The sequence below is a fragment of the Alligator sinensis genome, unplaced genomic scaffold (assembly GCF_000455745.1).
Source record: "Alligator sinensis unplaced genomic scaffold, ASM45574v1 scaffold73_1, whole genome shotgun sequence".
Taxonomy (NCBI): domain Eukaryota; kingdom Metazoa; phylum Chordata; order Crocodylia; family Alligatoridae; genus Alligator; species Alligator sinensis.
In genome coordinates this window covers 4896847-4918324 of record NW_005841838.1, presented here as the reverse complement: position 1 = coordinate 4918324, position 21478 = coordinate 4896847, and the positions used below count along the sequence as shown (strand labels likewise).

The following is a 21478-nucleotide window of genomic DNA, read 5'->3' as shown; positions in this document are numbered from 1 at the left end:
CCCCCCCACCCCCTCCAGCCACCCTTCCCCCACAAAACCCCTACCCATCTACATGCCACATATCTACACCCACATGCTCCCTCACCCCACACCGACATACCCACACCCTTCCCCACACCCACAGCCTCCCAGAAACCTATACCCACCCCTCATGACCCCACCCCATCACAACATACAAGAGTAAGACTTCATTTTAAGCTACTGTGCAATCACCTCTATGCACAGTACACAAATGTACGTAAATCAGGACAAAAATACTTTTTGAAATCAAATTGTGGAATGTTTTAGATGTTTGCTTTTTAGAATATAATTTGGTATTTTTCTGGTTCCAAGGTGGTAAAACCTGTTGCTGAAAGGAGTACTTCCGGGGGCAAAAGGAGGGACTTCTGGTGGCGAAGGTCAGGTTAGGGGGTGGGACTTCCAGTCATAAGATGGTGACCAGGGGGTGGGGCACCTGCTAAGGGGCAGGGCTTCATGGCCCTTGACAGCTTACCAAAACTTGATAAGCAGTTCTCCGTCCAAAATAATTGCCCACCCCTGGTTTAGAGATTGCAATCTATATATTACTGTAAGAACTTCAACAGCAAGACATTTTTTTTTAAATGTAACCCACTTCAATATAATGCAAAAATACAAACCCCCAGAAATAAAAACACATTTTTCCATTAAAGTTTTGAACTCCCACTACCTTTTCCCTACTCACTGCTCAAGGGACAGGAGTGAGGCCAGACCCCAGCTAACACTCTGAGGCAAAGGAGGGTTGCAGGGTGCAGTGCATGCATCTGTTGATAATACAGAGCTTTTCAATCCCCCTCCCTGCTTCTTTATACGGTCTGTAGCAAACTGACAGGGGAGCAAGCCAGCAGTGAGTTGATAACAATGTTTACCATCCGATCAGCAAAACAATAGCCTCTCTCCATTACTTTAAATTCTTCTTAAACAGCTTGCCAGCTGACCTGTTGATTAACTCCACACAGCCCAAAACAGCTACTGTTCTATCTGCGTGTCCCAGTGAAATCGTAGACACACACACATCTGCATTAGCTAGAATACCACATACCTATGGTCCATGGGGCTGGGATCCCTGCTGTGGGAGATGGGAGAGTGAGGGAGAAGGGTCCCTGCTTGAGCAGCAAGGGCAGGGGAGGGGGGTAGAATAGAGCAAAGGGAAGCCAGGCAGACCCTGCTGTGCCTGCAAGTCTCTGCTAGAGCTCCAGCCAGGGAGTAGAGGGGAGGGGCCAGCCCTGCTGTGGAGCAGAGAGCCCCACCCAGCCCAGAGAACATGCCAGGATGCTCGAGGTGTCTGGTTTACCTTAATCCAGCAAGGGGTCTGGGTCTGCATAAACCACTTTGAACCAAATCAGTTAAGTCTGATACTACATTCAACCAGATTTATCTCAAACCAGTTTCAGAAATTTACAAATTGGTTTATGTGCACTGAACTTCTGTTCTGTTACAGGTTTAAACCAGTTTCTGGATCACTTAAGCCAGTTCAGATGTAATGTCTGTCCCTACCCTAAGTGGCAGATATGAACTCAAAATGGATATGAAGAGTAGAGCTAGTATACTTATTTACACACAATTCCTTTCCAAGCCTCTTGTACACACTGGTAGATAGTCCATCATTTTCCTGCTCAATAACAAATAGGTGAGAAATTTTACTTCCAAATTCTAACACTTTATGGATTTTAAAATCCAGGGGTTTTAAATACAAAGAAAAAAAATAGATAAGCAATTTAATCTGAGGCCACAGTTGTTGGTTTTATATTCACATTACAGCAGGTTTTGTAACAGCAATTACTTACTTGTTAAAAAAAGGTTCAATGAGTTTTGATCTAGCAGATACGTGATTTTTTGGAGGACTGAGAAATGAACCTAGTGAACAAAGAAGAAATTCAGCATATAATACGTAGCTACACAGAGGATCAGAGAATAGATCTGGAAAAAGACTACAATACCCAGGAAATTAGCCATGGAGATGAAACACAGTCCTGTTATGTAAGCATCATAGCCTGCTTCGTGAAGCTGTTCAGAAGCTGTGTCGTAACTTGGAAATCCTTCTGCACTGTCTAAGGAAAGAAAAAAAAGTGTAAGGCAACCTTGTATATCTGACCACAAACTCGCATCGTATTTTGCTAATTATACAAAGCGTTTAAGTTTCGAACAACATAAAGCTTTGTTCATAGAACGGAATCCTATTCAGTAATCTCAGTCCCTTATATAGCGCACTCTTCATCCATAAATCTGGACCATAATGTAATTTTAACAGTTCTGTATCTATAGAGAAGATAGAAATGAAATCTGTGAAGTCTATTTTTCCAATATTTTTTCAATGCACATTCAGTACAGGAGCACATACTTTTATTTCAGTAGCAAAAAGACTGAAGTTTTCAAAAGTATCTGCATGACTTAAGACACAAAGCTATAAACTAGGGCTGTATGAAGCTTCAGTAACTGATTTGATTCGGAATAGATTCGGCAGCCGAATCCGAATCAAATGAGAAGCCTCCAAACTGATTCAGAGAGATTCGTAGATTTGTCCATAGACTGTACAGGCAGGCACTAGGCAGTGCCGGTGGGAGCAGCCAAACGAGCCCCAGCTTGAGATGGCAACCCCGGGAGAAGCTGTGGCTCATCCAGCTACTCCTCGCCGGGGCAAAGCAGGCACTGCTGACATCCCCGGGAAAAGCTGCAGGGGCTGGGAGATCAAACCAGGAACTGGAGAATTGAATTGGGAGCTGGGGGAACGAATAGGAACTTCCCCCCAGCTCGATCCCCCCAGCTCCCAATCATTCCCCCCAGCCCCTGTGGCTTCTTCCTAGGGCTTCTAACACTGCCTGCCTCAGCCTGGTGAGGGGGCAGCCAGGGGAGCAACTGGATAAGCCGTGGCTTGAGCCAGCAGTCCCAGAAGAAGCTGCAAGGTTGGGGGATGAAATCAGGAACTGGGGAATAGAACTGGGAGTTGGAGGGAAGCCCCTGTTCATTCCCCCAGCACTTGATCATTTCCCCCAGTTCCCGGTTCAATTCCCCAGCTTCCCAATCAGCCTCCCATGGCTTCTCCTAGGGCTGCCAAAACTGCCTGCCTTGCCCTGGTGGCAGGGGCAGATGGGGGAGTAGCCAGATGAGCCGCAGCTTGAGCCAACAGCCCCAGGAGAAGCCACAGGGGCTGGGGGGAATGATCGGAAGTTGAGGGAATGAACAGGGGCTTCCCCACAGCTCCTAGTTCTATCCCCCAGCTCCCCAAATCATTCCCCCCAGTCTCCGTGGCTTCTCTTGGGGCTGACAGCACTTCCTGCCTCACCCCAGTGCAGGGGGTAACAGGGAGAGGCGCGGCTTTTCCCGGGGCTGCCATCTTGAGCCAGGGCTCATCCAGCTGCTCCCACCGACACTGCCTGCCTTTATAGTCTGTGGCCGAACAAGATTCAGCACTGAATATCTTTGGATTTGAATTCGGCTGAACTGAATTGGGACAGTGATTCGAATCACTGAACTGAAATTGCTGTCCCTCTGAATCATCGAATCTGTAGCAAATACTTCCCACGTCACACAGGTCTACTATAAACTATATTTTCAAGACTGCCACTTGATTTTTCCAAGGCATGTAAATGAACAGACACAAACAGGTACCTAGTGGACATGTAGATTGCACTAGGTGTTATGTGCATCATGACATCTGAATCACTTGCAAAAATGGAATTCCCTTTGGAGCCTAGCTGAAGAAAAGTGTTCAAATATTTATACCTTTCATTTTTCTCTTAAAGTTACAGGCAAATATACACCTCAAATTCTTTCTTCAACTTAGAGCTATATAGCCTTTATGACTAAATTTCTGTGTCTCTGAAACCTGAGTATTGCCAAAACCTATCATCTGGAAAAGAAATAAGGCTGTTAAATAGCCATTTCCATCCTTCCCACCTACTCATGCACTACCAAGGCCCTTGCTACATTATACTTAAGACATGATTAACTAGTTAAAACACACATCTTAAGTTGTTACCCAGCCACACGTTCAATCAATTGATGGTGTCAAGAAGTGAGGAAGCCACAAAATTATTCCACAAAAAATATGGAATAAGTTTGAAGCCAATTCCTATGACTACATTAGCTGAATGTGTGGCGAGGTGTGCGTCGCAGGGCAACACGCCTGAGGGGCTGGACACCCCTGTGTGGGGGACAGAGAGGTGGCAAGGAGAACCCAAAAGCACGGGGATAGGGCCCAGAGAGAGCTGTGACCTGGAATAACTTACCTGGCCTACGCATAGTAGCGGGAGACACGGAACGGCAGGAAACACTGCCCACGTGCTTTATCAGCACACTTTCAGTGCAGCTAGAGTGGCACAGAGACGTGACATTATCAGCTGGCACTGAGAAGGGTGTTCAAAAACTGGCAAGAGATAAGGAGGTGGGGGGCAACAGCAGCAAGGTACCTACAGGCTCTTGGCCAGTGCATCCAGTCAGACTACGCCTTGGGAACACCGGGGACATAGCATCTCAGGGGAGTAACACCCTTGACTGTGGAAAAGAGAGGGACCAAAGATCCGATGGCCCAGTACACAACAGGAACGTGCGAGTGGGAGGAAGGCCACTGCCCCTGGTCTTCTATGTTTAGTTATGTGTTTCTCCTGGGGTCTGAAAGAAAGGTCGTGTAATTTTGCTGTCTGAACCAGAGGGCAAGAGACCAGGAGCTCCCACGGACTCTAAGGTGGAGGACTATATTTAGGCAGGCCCAGATGGCCCATATAATTGGGGGGGCATCTCAGAGGGTGAGACCATTGCTCCACAAGGTTTAAGCCTCACAGGTAGAGCATAGGTAGGAAGTCACCCAGGCCATTCCCCAGCAAATCCACAGACGCCACACGGGTTGGTCAACCCACCTAGAATACATAGTCGGGGCAGCCAGGGCGAGACAGCATGCTGGATCACGGGAGAGTCCAGACTTTCAACCACACAGCCAGAGACCAACACGTTGGCACGTGGATGGGATATAGGGAAAGTGAAGCCCCAAGGGACGTCCACCCGACGAGCCACCGAGTGAGTCCAGGGCACATGGGAGCCTCCTGCATCTTATTTTAAGAACAAGACATGGCGGACGAGCAATGGGGGCTTCCTTTAGAAAACAACACATGGCAGACATTAGTGCCAGAGATAGATAAAGCCCGAGTGTGGATCATCCAGCCCCAAGCCACTCAGGAGCCGTTGCTCAGGCTTAGATGGGCACAGTGTGGCCCCGCAGCTTGGAATCCCATCAGCTGAGTTGCCATGCATTCCCACAGGTGGGAGCTTGGATCAGCTGATGGAACTCTCAGCCACAGGGGCACACATTTCGTTAATGCACCCCTGTGGCTGGGACCCCTTTCAGCTGAGGGGTCTCCCAGTCATGGAAACTTACTACTTGCCAGTACAGGGGGAGCCCAGAATCGTGACCCTGGGCTCCCTCTGTATCAGCAATAAAGCACAATGGGAACTGATGTGTGGAATAGCAAGAAGCATGATTATGTGGATTGTGCATCAGATTCCATCGCATTGTTACTTGCACATCTGGCAGAGGCCTAACTGGTGCAGAGTAGAAGTTAACAAAAAAGTTATATTTACATTCTTGTCATTAAGATGTCTTCTCTTCTACTAGACTAAAGCTATGAAGACACAGCCATAAATATTGGGGTGTATTTTATATTGGTAAAGGAAGCTTGTGTTTAATAAAATAAAGCTATATCTATTGCTATATCAACTACCTGAATGATGGTTACAAAGAGAATAGAGCTAGACTGTTCTCAGTGGTGACAGATGACTAGGCATATCTTTCAATCAGGGAGTCCAGGACCAAAATTTCATGGGCCCACCATGGCGCTGGGTGTCAATTTCAGAAGCAAATTGCAGCCACCCCCCTCCCCCACATGCTCTGCCGCCAGGGGCAGCCAGCAGACACATGGGCTGCCACTGCTCCACTGCCCCTGCTCCTCACCCAGACCTGGCCTAAACGGGGAAAAATAAGTTCCCCTGCAGCCCAGCCCCTCACAGGCACAGAGACAGGCTACTGCCCACCACACTCCCCACCCCCCCACCCCTCTCCAGCCGCACGCAGGTGCAAGCAAAAACTGTTGCCACCCTGCTGACCCCTAGCCAGGCCCCACTGCTCTCCCCCCTGCCTCAGCACAGCTCTATTCCCCTTGGCCCTGTCCCCCACCCTCCACAGCACTCAGTCATCATGGGATGGGCCCCACCAGGCCAGGCAACCATAGCTGCCTAAAAAAAAGCTAGGCCTGTCCCTGTAAGCCCAGGCAGCAGGGCTGAGAGGCTACGTAATGGCAACCCTCTCACCAAATCAGCAGCTAGGGGTGGGGCATCTTGATTGCTGCCCAGGGAGGAAAAAACAAAGAAATACTTTTATTTTTACATGGAGTCCCACTTTTCCCTGCTTTTTTGTGGGGCTCCTTCCCCCACCCACCCCAGATTTGTCCAATTTTTTATGGAAAATGCCTGATTTTGCATTTTATGTGAAAACTACAAAAATCACAATTTCAGAACATCCCTATGGATGACACAACAAGGAGCAACACCCTAAAACTGCAGTAATGGAAGTTTAGGTTAGATATAAGGAATAGCTTTCTCACTAGGAGGGTAGAAAAGCTCTGGAACAGGTTCTCCAGAGAGGTTGTAGAGGTTTTTAAGACCTAGACAAAGCCTTGGCTGGGATGAGATAGTTGCAGATGGTCCTGTTTTCAGCAAGAGGTTGGACTAGATGGCATCTCCTGGGGTCCCTTCCAACCCTAACTTTCTGTAATTCTATATGCCTTATTTTGTATTTTAAATAGCTTAAGAATAACTTTAAATGTAAACACATTTCAAGTTTAAATGATACAAGAAAATTACACGGTGTATTAAATGTTTTACAAACAGTCCTTTCCTCAAGAAGTAACATTTCTAAAAAAAAGTGTAAACCCCCAACAACATAACCGATATAAAATTAACTGAACCAGAGTTTCAAATAATGACAACTTCCCTTTTAACTGTAGTGGATACCCATATACCTCCCTCCACAAAGACATAAATATTCCAATAACTTTAAACCTGCTTAATCGTGAAGGTTCAGTCCCCTGAACTGGTTATGACATCTCACTGGAGAGCTTAAGATTTAACCTAGTCAGCCAGCTGCAGTGGAATAGAGCCTGACAAGTTATTAAAAAAATTTTTTGGAGCATCATTCTAAACTGCAGCCAAAAAGGCTCACCAGATGGTCACCAAGTTTTATTGGATCCCAATAAGACGTTACCAGTGCACCACCACCATGAAAGGCACATACGGAATTAGGGAACCAAGCACCCAGCTCGCCCTGGTTGCCTAAAAGAATCACCAGAGAAGAGCAGCACACTTATTTACTGTAATTTCTTCTTTTGTTGCGGCTCCAGTTGATTAGAACTACAGTGCAATTGCTATGCGCATTTAGTATTCCAAATTACACACTGAGTAATTATACAGTTACGTGCCCATACAATTTTGCACATAAGAGGCATGACTGCACATAATTGCATAATTCTGGAAAATTTAACTGTGGCAGGCTCTGTGCCTCCACCTCCATGATATGGTGGCACAGAACCACACAACTGGATAGCTGGGTAGGTGGGGAGGGGAGCTCCTGCCTGCGGGGGGTGGGGGAGAATGTGGGCATGGGCCTTACACCAAAATCAGGCCAGAAGGGCTTTGTGCCTCCATGTGCAGCTTCCAGCACTCGAACAGGAAGCTGTATGTGGAGGCAAGCAGGAGCCCACCAGGCCCGATGGCACAGAACTCCAGGCCTCCGTGTGTGGCTTCCCGCTGGAGTGCTGAAAACCCCACATGGAGGGCTGGCCCGGTCTGATGGCACATGGACCAGGAGCTGTGCACCAGTGAGCCAGGCGGGAAGCCACGTGGAGGCATGGAGTCGCATGCCATCAGGCCGGGCAAGCTTCTGCTTGCCTCTACATGCTGCTTCCTCCTGGAAACCCCACATGGAGGTACAGAGCCCAACTGGCCCGATGGCATGCAGCTCCCAGTCTACGCACCATCAAGCCAGGCTGGGCCAGGCCAGGCCAGCCAGCTTCGTGCCTCCACATGGGGCTTCCAGCACCCCAGCGGGCAGCTGCACATGGAGGCATGGAACCCTCCCAGCCCGACAGCACATGGTTCCCACCTGCAGTGCTGCAAGCCTACGTGCTGGCACAAAGCCAGCCCAGTTTAATTCGAAGGCATGCACTAGCAGGCCGGGTACTGGGACTCAGCCAGAGGCATGCACCGTGGGGGCTCTGCCTGCTGCAGGCATAAGCACCCCGAGGGCCTGCTGAGACTCCAGCAGTGGGGCTGTGCACCATGGGAAGGGGTGTGGTGGGGGGGCCCCCACACCCATCTAAACATCCCCCCCACAACTCTCCCCACAAACCCCACACCCCTTCACAACTCTCCCCACACACCCACACCCCTTCACAACCCCATCTACAATTCCCTCCCAACCATGCAAAGTACCTGCATATATTTCTAAAAAAGACTCAAATAGTGTTATATTTTGTTTAAATTTGTAAGAAAAAAAATAAAAGTAATTAATTTTGCATCATTTTGAGGTTTTCTGTGCATAATTCCCTGGTGTATACTAAATGTTAGATTAGTTGAAACATCTCTGCTTACTTAAGGCAACATACCCACCGCTCCAACATGTGTTATACTGCCCAATATTTTCACCTCCATAGCAAGAAATGCATTCCAGAATCCTAAAAACAAACTTGTCTCTGATTACTTTAACCTCGTTTCATATTTCATTGCCTTAAAGTAATGCAGCTCAAAAAAATCTTAATTGTATTCTACAAGATAGAGTGAACTCTAATCATTACTGTGTTTAAAAAGTCCATCCAAGTATTACTAATTGACTAAATTAGTACTAAGTACTAAACTGGTACTTATAAATTTTAGCTTTCTGAGTAGTACATTTGCACACTGGTTTTAAACATAATAGAAAATTATTCACTACAATCAAAACAACAAAATAAATGTCAGTGAATGCTGACAAAACTGTTCATTCAATGTGCGCTATTTCATTTTGCAACCCAAAACAAAGCTATAACATGATGTCTACTACAGAACCCCATTCACATCAACTTTCACAAGAACTGTTGCAAGCAAGTAACCATTATTAATTAATTAATTTTAGGCCCAAGACTCAATAATGAATTTATCTTAACCTCTTCTGTAAAAGGAGCATAAGTAGAATAAGCACTTTTGTGCATCCTTACCAACTTTAGGAGGGTTGAATGGAATCTCTTTTAAACGCTTTTCCAGTTCTGCAAGGGACGTGTTATTAATTAGCTCCTAGAAACAAGACGGCACAGTATAAGTCATCACTGACACGTGCATTTTCCCCAGAGACTAAGTAAATGGGATTAGAAGAAACATTATTTACTACTGCCATCTTTGTGTCATTTGAGGAGGAACACAATCTAGTTCTAAACTCATTCCAAAAAGAACAATTCCAGAAAAGTTAAAAAATAATAATCTGCATGTATCTTTATAGATGTATATTTATATCAGAGACGCATCAGTTCTCTAGAAACTCAAAGAGTTGGTTATACTGAAACAGGTTCTACAGGAATCTTAAGTTAATACTAAGAAAGCCAGCAAGGAAAATTTACATGTCAGAGAGGCACATGGAGTGAAACTTAAGCAGCTCTTGCCTGGAAATATAACTGACCAAAAAAATATTTGTCAAGAGAAAAGGTTTGCTTTTAAAAAAAAAAAAAGTTAAAAAAAAAAAAGTGTTTATACAATGCTTTGTGAAGCTACTCGAGTCTTGTTTAAAAAAAGTTAAGAACCTACCAAGTATCTTTCAACCCAGTGGCCAACCTCATATTTATGTTCGCAATGTACTAGCATTCAAAGCCTCAATAAGTTATCCTAAGCACTAGATAAATATGAGGCCGTGTTTTCAATCCAAAATGCCTTCAATATAATACTTTAAGAAAATTATAAAAAATAAAATCACTACTGTAGCTTCAGTTAATACAAAAAGCAACATTTGTGTAACCAAACGATCAGTTTTTTAAGTTTCAAACTTTTTATTTGTGCTTCTGCTCAAGATAAGGCCAAAAATAGTTACTAGCCATGTTTATTGATCTTTACAAGCTGACATAAGAGCCAGGTTGTTTTAAGTTCTTTATCAAGTGCGTATAAAAAGCAATGCATTGTTTAATCACTCCTATTTATCAGAATTCATTCACTTGAAGGGCATGCAAAAGAAGTGTTAAGAGAATAAGCACTAGTTTGGGTACTTGTTCCTTCAGTGAGCTCTTTCTGGGAGAAGAGTGTTTCCATTTTGCTGACAAACAGATTCCAACATATGCCCAGGAGGAACTCACCCATTTATAAGAGTAAACTTCTTCCAACTGAAACTTTCCAACCTTAAACTGAAAAGCTTGCAATATTCTAGGGGTTTTAGATGCAGATGATCAAGCAAGAACTGAGATACAGTCCCAATTCAACACTGCTGCAGAAGTGTAGCCAGGCAATTGTGCATCTGGGGCAGTACTGGCTATTTTTGCCCCCAAAGATAACACTTGGGATTGTTGTCCCAGGTACCCCCCCATTCAGTTACACAACTACACCACTGAGTGCTACTGAAACTCATTCAGCTAACACTGAAGATAGGATCCTACCAGTATTTGGAAAAAAACCCAAAACATTCCTATAAACTAAAAACATGCCTGTGAAACCAAACCTAGCATTTTAAGGGCATTTTCATTATAAGCACTGACACAAACAAAAAGGATGTAAAAAAGACTGCTGCTTTACAGAGCATCAGCTGCTCCACAACTACAGCTGGGTTCTGAAAGAAAGATATAAGCTACCATGGGTGTTTTGTTTACTGCGACATAGGACTGTGGACTTGGGAAGCCGATGTGCTATATCAGCATTTCTCAACTCGTGGGTCGCAAGAATATCAAAAGGATCGTGAACAAACTTTTAAAATGGATTTTCCCTTAAAAAAGAAAAATACAGGAAACCATGGCTTTTCCTTCTGGCCTGTGAAGGGCTGCCTTCCCCCCACTATAATCCACACACCTCCCCCCATCCCACACACAAGGAGGTTGGGGCCTGGGAACAAGTCAGGAGTGAAGAGCACTGGGTCAGAACTGGCCACTGATGTTATAAATGGGTTCTGGTAAAAAAAAAAAATGTTGAGAACCACTGCTATACAACCCTGAGTCAGTCCAGATCTGCCTCCAAAAAACACCCATGAAAAATAATACCTTTTGCTGCTTACTGGTCAAAAGTGAAAGTAGTGTGTGCATTATCCACACGGAGCAGAACATGAGCAGGCTTGGCTCTCTAGCTACTGCTACTCAGTTGCTTGCTACAAGGGAAGGATTTTTCTTTATTTTGCCTTTCAAAAACAGGTGCAGAGCTTATTCTGGGAATATGCTGAATGCAGGAAAAAATATGGTATTTTATTATAAAGAAATATTTACAAGCTCTGTTACAGAAATTTTAGAAACGTTAGGCAGGAAAAGGAATTTAAAAGGAAGCATAAAAATGATCATGCTACAACAAAGGAGGAATTATTTATATAGGACTGTGGCTCTCAAACTTTTCAGACTTAAGGCACCCTTAAAAATGCCAGCTCTTGGTCTTCACTTGCTCTTTGACTACAGAAAATAGAGCAATTCTTTTGTTGCAAAAGAACCAGAATATTTTTGAAACTATGGATTCCTGTATGAAATCTCTGGGTTTATCTTGTGAATCATGGTTGCACACCCAACTGTGCTAACATTCTGCAACCATGAAAAAGTTTCAAGGAATATACCTGTCGTCTTACAAAGCGTATTTTGGATTTCTGTACTCAAAGGTTTTGACCATAGTAAATTATATGAAGTTACCTTAAAAGGTTGTGTACTTGCCATCAGTTTAGTATCCAATAGCCTAAAAATGAAAAGAGAAATAAAGGATATAGCATTTCCTTATTAAAAACATTTCTACTGCTTAGCAAATTATGCAAATTCTTCAAGTCTACTCTATTTTATCTACTGGAAACCAGAAATATAACTCTCCAGAATCCAGAGTTAAATCTAAGGAGAACACTAAAATGAAGTTGTTTTTTTTTCCATTGGGAGAGAGGGAGTGGAAACCAAACTTCATGGAAAAATATTAGTAATATCAATAGCAAATAAACCTTGGTCCACATACAATTAAAGGGTCAGAACAATAATTTTCAAGACAGAAGCTTGTATGTAAAGCTTTATCTTTGCTACAAAGTACACTGATGTCAAAAGTATTACGAATATGAACCACACATCCACATGGATTTTTAAATTAAATTGACCATAAATCATTCTACACTGGAATTCCGATCACAACTATATCTTTAAGCTTAATCTAACCGAGAGAATAGTTGGAACATGACAGCTGGTACCAGCTGCAAGCGAAGTGCAAGTAAAATACTGGTAAGTGTGAACGGAAGGCAAATCTTACCTGGGAAAAACACAGGATGTTACTTCCTTGAACTCATTAAGGTCCTAAAATGGAAAATAATTTCGTTACCACCAGGTAATTACTCCACCAGCACCAATAGCCAAGAATAAAATGTAAAATTCACTTGTTTACTTTTATTAGAAACTCTAAACTTAAAGCTTGATTTCTTCCAACTTAAATGTTATTTACATAGCTTTACAATATTTAAATCAGTGAAGACCTAAACTTTAAAAACTCTTTTCACCATCATTGACAGAATACTGTCAATTCTCTCTCGTACAGTTAAAATACCATATTGCTTGAAGTATTTGCAAGTGCCAAAGGGGCTAAATGCAATTCATCTGGGATGATCTCAACTTTTTTAGGTTAAAACATCCTCCATAATTTTTCTGAATTTTGTGGCACCTCAGGTAAGAATCATACGTTTAGAACCTCATAGATGAATCCCTTTCCTCCATCCTCTTTCATGCTTCATTTGTTTTTGTCTTTACCCAGTTGTCTTCTTTAGTCAAGACGAACACTGACATACCCAAGGGGACAAGCACAACACTTCCCACTACAGAGGCCTCTTCCAGGGTCTCACAATGTCTGTTTCTCCATTGCCCCTCATCCCCTTCCTCTGTTCTTTTCTTATTTGGTTTCATGGCTTTGCATCCAATAGATAAAAGTGATGTGCCTTTAAAAATCAATGTACACCTCATATTGCTTGGGATACTGGCTATTATACAGCAGGAAACTGCCACTTTGCAAGAAGCCTGTCCAGAGATGTCAGCACCTACTGTTGTAAGCAGTGGCACCTGATTCACAGAGCTTCTAAAAGCAGAAATGCAAGCTCAGATAAAACAAGCTCTTCCAAAGAAAAGCAGCTGTTCCTCCAGCTGGGGCTGCTCCCTTTCCTAAGCGACTAAGGATGCTTTGCTGTGTGCCAGGTAGCAGGTCGGCATCATCATTTGGTTAACCACCTGCCTAGGGAGCTTGGGAAGAGCAGGGGACTAGCCTGGCTATAAATCACAGCTCCACAGCCCTATGTCAGCTGACCTGCCCATAGCATAGCAAACTGCTTGAAGCACAGGATCACTCAGTGCAGGCAGCAGCACAAATCCCAAAAGTAACGGCCATTCCACTGCTTGTCCATGGAGTGCTGGGGCTAAGAAGTGCTGACAGCGGCTAGGCTTCACAGCACCCCAGTTGAGAATCAGTGTCTTAGAATGTTACAGTCATTTCATAAGAGTCAATTGATTTTTCATTCATGTCTGAAATACAGTTCTAGGACAAAAGGCCATCCCTCTAACTGTATACTGAATAGAATTTCACAGCTTTTAGAACAGATGTTTCAGAGCACAATCATGTTAGTTTACTTTCATTTGTACACAACTAGGTTTGTTTTCATAAACATTTAAACACACTAGAAGACGGGAGGGCAATTAGTTGGGCTAGAGTGACATTTAAGGAGTTTTGGTGAGATGTTGCAAACCATGGGGTAGAGCTGACCTGGCCCCAAGTGGCACAGCAGGGCGAGAAAGACAGAAAGGGGACAATTGATCCTAGGGGTGCACAGAGATTTTGGGGGCCAATACCGACAGCCGATTTTTAAGGAGGCATATCGGCCAATACCGATCCAATTTCCAATACCAGCCCAGCAGCCTGAAGAGCAGTGTCCAGCTGGTAAGTCTGTTGTCGTGGAAGGGAAGGAGCGTGTGGAGGCAGATCAAGGCCTCCCGGTGAGGGAGGGAGTAGGCCTGGGGTTAGTGCTGCCCAGCCGGGGTGGGACAGGCACGGGATGGAGCTGCAGCTTGTCTGAGGGGCGATTTCCAATACAATTTTCTTTATATCGGTGACCATCCGATATCGGACTGATGTATTGGTGTACCTCCAATTGATTCTATCCAGCCCCAGGCCCAACCACCTTGCACCCACTGCCAGGGGCACAGGATGGAACAAGAGGGTGGGGTCACCATGGAAACTGGCCCAGGGGTGCCTGCCATGTAGATGGGATGAGGGCATGGGCAGGAAGGGAGCCGTGTCCAGGAATGTGGGGTGGTGACAGTGCGGGTTTGGGGCCCGAGGTAGAGCCACAATTTGCACCCCACACTTCCCTGCAATGGACGCTGGTTCCAGAGGCAGAGACGTGCAGGGAGCAAGTCACAGCTCTACACTGGGTCCTTGCCGCACACTGTCACCACCCCATGATCCCAATGCCAACCCTGATCCCAGCCACTTGTCCCACCCACCCACAGCCCCTCCTATTTGCCCAATCTAGTATGCCTATACCCACAAGGGTCCTGAGCTAGTCTCCACGGAGACCCCACCTGCCTGCTCCATCCAGCACCCCTTGCAGTGGGTGTGGGGAGGATGGACCAGGTCCAGTGGCATTAACAAAGACACTGGCAGCAGCCAGCCACCATGCCACCCCTGCCCTGTCACACACTAGGGGACAGAACTGGCCGCACATGCCATGGATCAGGCTGCCACTGACACCAGGGATAGGCAGGCTGAGGGTCCCAGCGCAGGCCAGACAGAATCCCTTGGCAGGCTGGATTCGGCTTGCAGGCTGCATTTTGCCCACTCCTGCTCCAGAATCCTCATTATTTAGTGGCACCTCACACCTACACACTTAAGTTAATTCAGTGGGTTAAGGTAATTATTTCAGCCCTAATTCGAAACTCTTCCTAGTTTTGGAAGACTGAATGCAAATTCTAGTCCATTATCCCCAAATGGCAGAATGATTTCTAATACACATTTTAAAGTTTCTATTATAGTTTGTTCAATAAACTCTGATAAGCTTCCACCCATGAGAGATTAAAAAAATAATTCTGAGGATAAACATATTATCACAAGAACTCATGTGAATTAGTTGAGACTTGAAGACATTTTATAGAGTCTAAAGACATACAAGGCGACTTACATCAGGCAGGGGACAGTAGAACTGGTGTATAGTGTGCATGACATCCAGTAGCATATTGTGTCCAATAACAAGCTTGCCCTAAAGAAAAAAAATGTTATAGGCATGAACAAAGTATTTTCAACTGCTGTATAAAACAGGAAAAGTTCAGGCAAAAATTTCATTTAATTTTTCAATCCAGTATACTTTACCTGGTGATGCAGTGTGTCTACCTGTCTTTGCTGCAAATGAATTTTGGGTATCTCTACTGTGGTAGCCCCTAATCAAAAGGGAGAAAAGACCGGTAGCAAGAGAAGGATCAGGGAAAGTGTGGATCCCTTACTGAATGGGGGAAGCATCCTTGTGACAGGATGCAGAAAAGGCTGAAGTGCTCAATGCCTTTTTTGCCTCAGTCTTCACAGGCAAGGTTAGCTCTCACACCACTGCACTGGGCAGCAGTTTGGGGAGGAGGACAGCAGTCAACAGTGGTGAAAGAACAGGTTAGGGACTATTTGGAAAAACTGGACATGTACAAGTCCATGGGGCCAGGCAGGATATACCCAAGGGTGCTGAGGGAGTTGGCTGATGAGATTGCAGAGCCCCTGGCCATAATCTTTGAAAACTCATGCCTATCAAGAAAGGCCCCAAACGACTGGAGAAGGGCAAATGTATTAGTGTCCATATTTAAGAAGGGAAGAAGGAGAATTCAGGGAACTACAGACCAGTCAGCCTCGCCTCCAATCCCTGGAAAAATCATGGAGCAGATCCTTAAGGAATTTATTTCTAAGCAGTTGGAGAAGATAATGATTAGGAATGGTCAGCATGGATTCACCAAGACATGTCATGCCTGACCAACCTTATTGCCTTCTATGACGAGGTGACTGGCTCTGGATGCGGGGAGACCAGTAGATGTGGTATACTTTAATTTATTAGCAAGGATTTGATACAGTCTTCTATAACATTCTTGCAGGCAAGCTAAGAAAGTATGGGCTTGATGAATGGACTGTAAGGTGGAGAGAAAACTGGCTAGAGCATCAAGCTAACTGTCTAGAGCATCAAGCTCAGAGGGTAGTAATCAATGGTACGATGTCTAGTTGGCAGCCAGTATCAAGTGGAGTGCCCCAGAAGTTGGTCTTGGGGCTGGTTTTGTTTAGTATCTTTATCAGTGACCTGGAAGATGGCAAACAGTGCACCCTTAGTAAGTTTGCAGATGACACCAAGCTGAAGGGAGCAATAGATACGCTGGAGGGTAGGGCTAGGATTCAGAGTGGGCTAGGCAGACTGGATGATTGGGCTAAAAGTAATCCCATGATGTTCAACAAGGACAAGTGCAAAGTCCTGCACTTAGGACAGAACAATCCCTTGCACAAGTACAGGCTGGGGACTGACTGGCTGGGCAGCAGCTCTGCAGAAAAGACCTGCGGGTACAGCGGACAATAAGCTGAATATGAGCCAGCAGTGTGCCCTTGTTGCAAAGAAGGCTAACAGCATACTGGGCTGCATTGGTAGGAGTGTTACTAGCATGTAAAGGGAAATGATTATTCCCCTCTATTCAGCACTGGTGAGGCCACATCAGGAGTACTGTGCTCATTTTGCCACCCCCCACAACTACAGAAAGAATGTGGGCATCCTGCATGCCCAAGCAATGCTCTTGTACTCTTTAGTTATTTGTCCAAGTTTCCACTTCTTATAAGCTTCCTTTTTGTGATTTAGTTTACTGAAGAGTTCCTGCTAAACCAAGTGGGTCTTATGCCATGCTTGCTAGTCCTCCTACACATTGGGATGGTTTATTCCTGCACTCTCAGTAAGGTTTCTTTAAAAAGCAGCCAGCTTTCCTAGACTCTTCTCCCCCTCAGACTGGCTTCCCAGGGGATCCTCCCCATGACTTCCCTGAGCAACTCGAAGTCTGCATTTCTGAAATCCAAGGTCCTTACTCTGCTGCTCTCCTTCCTTCTTTTTGTCAGGATCCTGAACTTGATCATCTTATGGTCAGTACTGCCCAAGTTGCCATCCACTACTACATTCCCCACCAATTCTTACTTTCCCCGTTTGTTGAGCAGCAGGTCAAGAAGAGCATGGAGCAAGTCAAGAAGACTTTAATAAAAACTTAAAAAAAACTGAAATACTTCCCCTAATATATATTACGAAGTGATGCCATAAACTTAACTGTGACAATCTAAATGGAGTGCATTCATTCTTGGCTTTTTGCAACAATAGCATATTGGGTTGTAATAACAGATGCATCTCCTGCAAGTCCAGCACTGTATTCAGCCTTGATGAGGTTTGACCTGGAGTACTGTGCCCAGTTTGGGGCATCACACGAATACAGACATAGACAAACTCGAAGTAGTCCAGTGAAGAACAACAAAAATTATTAGAGATCTTGAAAACGTGACTTACAAGGAATGGCTGAAATATTGGGATCACTTACTGTAGAGAAAAGAAGACTGAGGAGATTTGATAACATTTCAAATACATAATCTTCAAATATATGAAGGGTGGTAACAGACCATTCTCTGTGGCTGTGGGGACCAGGACAGAGTATTGACCTTAAATTGCAACAAGGAAGATTTATGTTGGATACCAGGAATAACTTTCTTACTAGCAGGGGAGGCTAAACTTTGGAACAGATTAACTAGAAAGACTGTGAAAACTACATCTTTGGAAAGCTTTAAGAGCTGGTTAGTCAAACACTTTGCTGGGACAGGATAAACAAAAATGATTCTGGCTTACACAGATGGGTGTACAGTACAAGATAGCGTTCTGAGGTCTCTTCTGGCCCTATTTGTATGATAATATTGTATGAGAACTTCACCTTGCAAACTTTAGCAGCAATTGGCTTTGCATTCTGTATGAACTAAAAACCTTTTACTGAAAAATTTAAAAAGTATGGTTTAGCGAAATGTGTTCACCAACTTACAGAATTAGCAATGGCATGGATGACTCTGGAAAATCCCACTGCATCATTAAGTTGTCCCTGTAAGTAGAGATCTATGTGTAAGTGAAGCATTAACTTAAACAACTTATAAGCACCCTGACCTCTAAAATATTTAACCAGGAACTACCTGAAATGAAAGCCCCCAATTTTGTTTAATGATGAAAGAAAAAAAATCAGACCCTGAAAAAATAGAAATATTTAGGGAAAAAAGTACCCATGAGGTCAAAACAGGGAACGTGTGTCAAAACTGTAGTTCTATTCAGAGCTCTAACTTGGGGTTAAACAAGAAAGAGTTAAACAATTCAAAACCTATGCATCAAGTCAATATCTGCATATCAACAGAACCAAGCCTTTAAGCTGTTTAGATTAAGCTCAGTAGCCAGAGGAACTGCTATCAATTAAAGTTACATATAGCTTTATTTCTACTTTACTAACTCTGAGCACTGAGATGGTTGTTAAATTGCTCACGCTCTCTAAAACTCTTGCAGAATACCTCGCATTTCTGTTACTAAACTAGCTTACTATTGTACAGCACATCAGGCAACCTAAGAGTCAGGGCAAATATCCCCACTCCCATTCCCACCACCTAGACCTCTTAACTATTGAAGCTCATAGTGGATTTTTCTTTCCTCTACAAGATATGATGATTACAATGTACAAAAGAGTGAAAACAACAGGTGGAGAAAGTTGCGACATAAATAAGCATGTAAAAGTCAAATAATCCAGTTCCCCACCCTGAACAACATTTCTATCAAAGCCCTCTCTCTCTCTCAAGATCAAATGACCAATATTTACCTGTTCTTTTTCTTGTTTCTGCTGTTCTCTTCTTTTGCGCTCTTCTTCATCTACCTTGCTAATGATAATATATCTTTCCTTCTGAAATTAGTAATGTAAAAGTATTTTAGGAATAACTATACACTAAAATGAAGACTAAAACCTTTCCAACATTAATATACAAAACAAACCACAATTTGCCATCTGAATCTACTACAAAATTATATTTCAGCTATTGTATTCACAGTTCGTAGCAGGAATTGCCTTGTAAACAAAACACTATGGCTGCTTACAGACATGGGGGGAAAAAATTCCACAGCACTTTACTTTCAGCTTGGCGCACCCCTACACTGAGCTCAGTGCATGCCCAGAAGAGGCATCACATTAGGTTTTTCAGCTCATCTAGTGTCTATATAGATCGTGTGCTTCAGCAGGGCTTTTTGGCACTTTTATCTAATAGCTGATTGAATCGGCTATTAGATAAAAGTGCCAAAATGCCCCGCTGAAGCACACGATCTATACAGACACTGGATGAGCCAAGTCAGACTGACACACATCCTCTTCTGGTAAAGCACTGGTTTGGGGGGTTTTTTGTTTTTTTTTTTTAAACATGTCTGTCAGGGGCATTATTATAAACCCTTATCCTCACCTACCTTCACCCCTATGGATTTATTTTAGCAAGGTTATTTGAGCTAAACTTAATTTTTGGTTGAAAGGAAGATACATAAACATTTTCTCCATAACTTAGAGAAACTTAGAACTTTTTAAATTAAACACTTCACAGATAATACTTATAGTCTTTGGAAGAAATCAGTATATTCTGTAGCTGCTAACAGAACAGTAATCTCACAGGGCAATAATCACATTTGACCCCAAACCCTCAATGAACCAAGTGCCAGATCCATTACTTTAAAATAGTCAGTAGCTCTACTCATGTATCAGTATTAAAGTTAACACACACAATTATGTTTCCAATCATTATTTTAGAATCCATTTATTAAAAAGTTATTATAAAGTAGTTTATCATAATTTAATAAGAAATTTTAAATGTTTACACAATAAAACTTGTTTGCCAGATAGAGCTTTAGTAGCTCAAAATTTCACTAAGACTTCAGTTTCTTGCCCTTACATCAAACAGACGTATAAAATATTAAGATAGTTACCTTCTCCGTCTCCAGAGTTTCAACATGGATACCTTTTGGATATCTACAGTAAACAAGAACAAGCAAACTAAAATTAATTACTAATTTAGCAAATACGGCACTGAAGCTACACCTTTAGAGCACCTTTTAGTTGAAATGAAAAGGGGAAATTCAAATTAACAAGGTATTAAATTTCGCCAGCTTGCACATCTGAAGTGCTTTAAACCATTGTTGGTGTTAAATTCTATTGCACTGTTACACACTGTCTGATTAACTGCTACTGTGAAATCTACAGAAAGATCTCTGTATCAAAATTTCAATGGGACTTCCTCAAAGCACTGGGTCCCTTTGGGCAAATGAATAAAATTAGTCATAATAATGATAAAATACTGCACTCATATGTAGTATAAATGTTAAGGACAACTCTGAGAAAATCTACTTGTCAAATAGTTAAGATGGAACTCAGGCCAGCGTCCAGGATTAAGGACAACAAAAAGTCCTTTTTCAAGTACATTGGGAGCAAGAAGAGAGCACCAGGCAACGTACGGCCCCTGCAAGACACAAATGGTAATCTTGTGGCTACGCCAGACAAGAAAGCTGATATTTTTAACAGTTTCTTTGCCTCCGTTTTCTTGAGCAGGGACTGGGACATCCCACCTACCAGAAGTAGGGACAATCTCAGGGATAGCTCTGTCAGGCCTTCAGTCAGTGCAGACATAGTTAGGGATCTTCTGGAAGGGCTAGACATTTTTAGATCTGCAGGTCCAGATGCCCTCCACCCAAGTGTGTTGAGGGAGCTGGCAGGGGTCATCGCAGAGCCCTTGGCCCAGCTGTATGAGCATTCGTGGTCATCTGGCCAGGTGCCAGGGGATTGGAAACTGGCTAATGTGGTCCCAATTTTCAAGAAAGGGAGGAAGGAGGACCCAAGTAACTATAGGCCTGTAAGCCTCATCTTGGTGCTAGGGAAGATCTTGGAGAGAATCATCAAGGAGCATACCTGTGGGGGGCCTGCAGGGGAGATCATGCTCAGGGGCAATCAGCATGGGCTCATCAAAGGCAGGTCCTGCCTGACCAACCTGATTGCCTTTTATGACCAAGTAACTAAATCCTTGGATGATGGTGTCGCCGTGCACGTAGTCTTTCTAGACTTTAAGGCGGCCTTTGACACCGTCTCTTACCCCATCCTCGTCAATAAATTAAGTGACTGTGGCACTGATGCCTACACAGTTGGATGGGTAAAAAATTGGCTGATGGGGC

The 21478-nt window shown here is 43.8% G+C and overlaps 1 protein-coding gene across 3 annotated transcripts in view; it reads right to left on the bottom strand.

Moving 5' to 3' along the window:
- PARN (poly(A)-specific ribonuclease) overlaps nucleotides 1–21478 on the bottom strand; it is a 143072-nt gene that overhangs the window by 112362 nt on the left and 9232 nt on the right. For all 3 annotated transcript variants that reach the window (XM_006015524.3, XM_006015525.3, XM_025203411.1), the window contains exons 9-17: nucleotides 20243–20285; nucleotides 19101–19181; nucleotides 18288–18344; nucleotides 15392–15469; nucleotides 12487–12530; nucleotides 11895–11937; nucleotides 9258–9333; nucleotides 1959–2069; nucleotides 1806–1875 (exon numbers count right to left, since the gene is read on the bottom strand). In XM_006015524.3, coding sequence (XP_006015586.1) covers nucleotides 1806–1875; nucleotides 1959–2069; nucleotides 9258–9333; nucleotides 11895–11937; nucleotides 12487–12530; nucleotides 15392–15469; nucleotides 18288–18344; nucleotides 19101–19181; nucleotides 20243–20285 — 603 coding nt within the window. The remainder of the gene's footprint in view (nucleotides 1–1805; nucleotides 1876–1958; nucleotides 2070–9257; nucleotides 9334–11894; nucleotides 11938–12486; nucleotides 12531–15391; nucleotides 15470–18287; nucleotides 18345–19100; nucleotides 19182–20242; nucleotides 20286–21478) is intronic.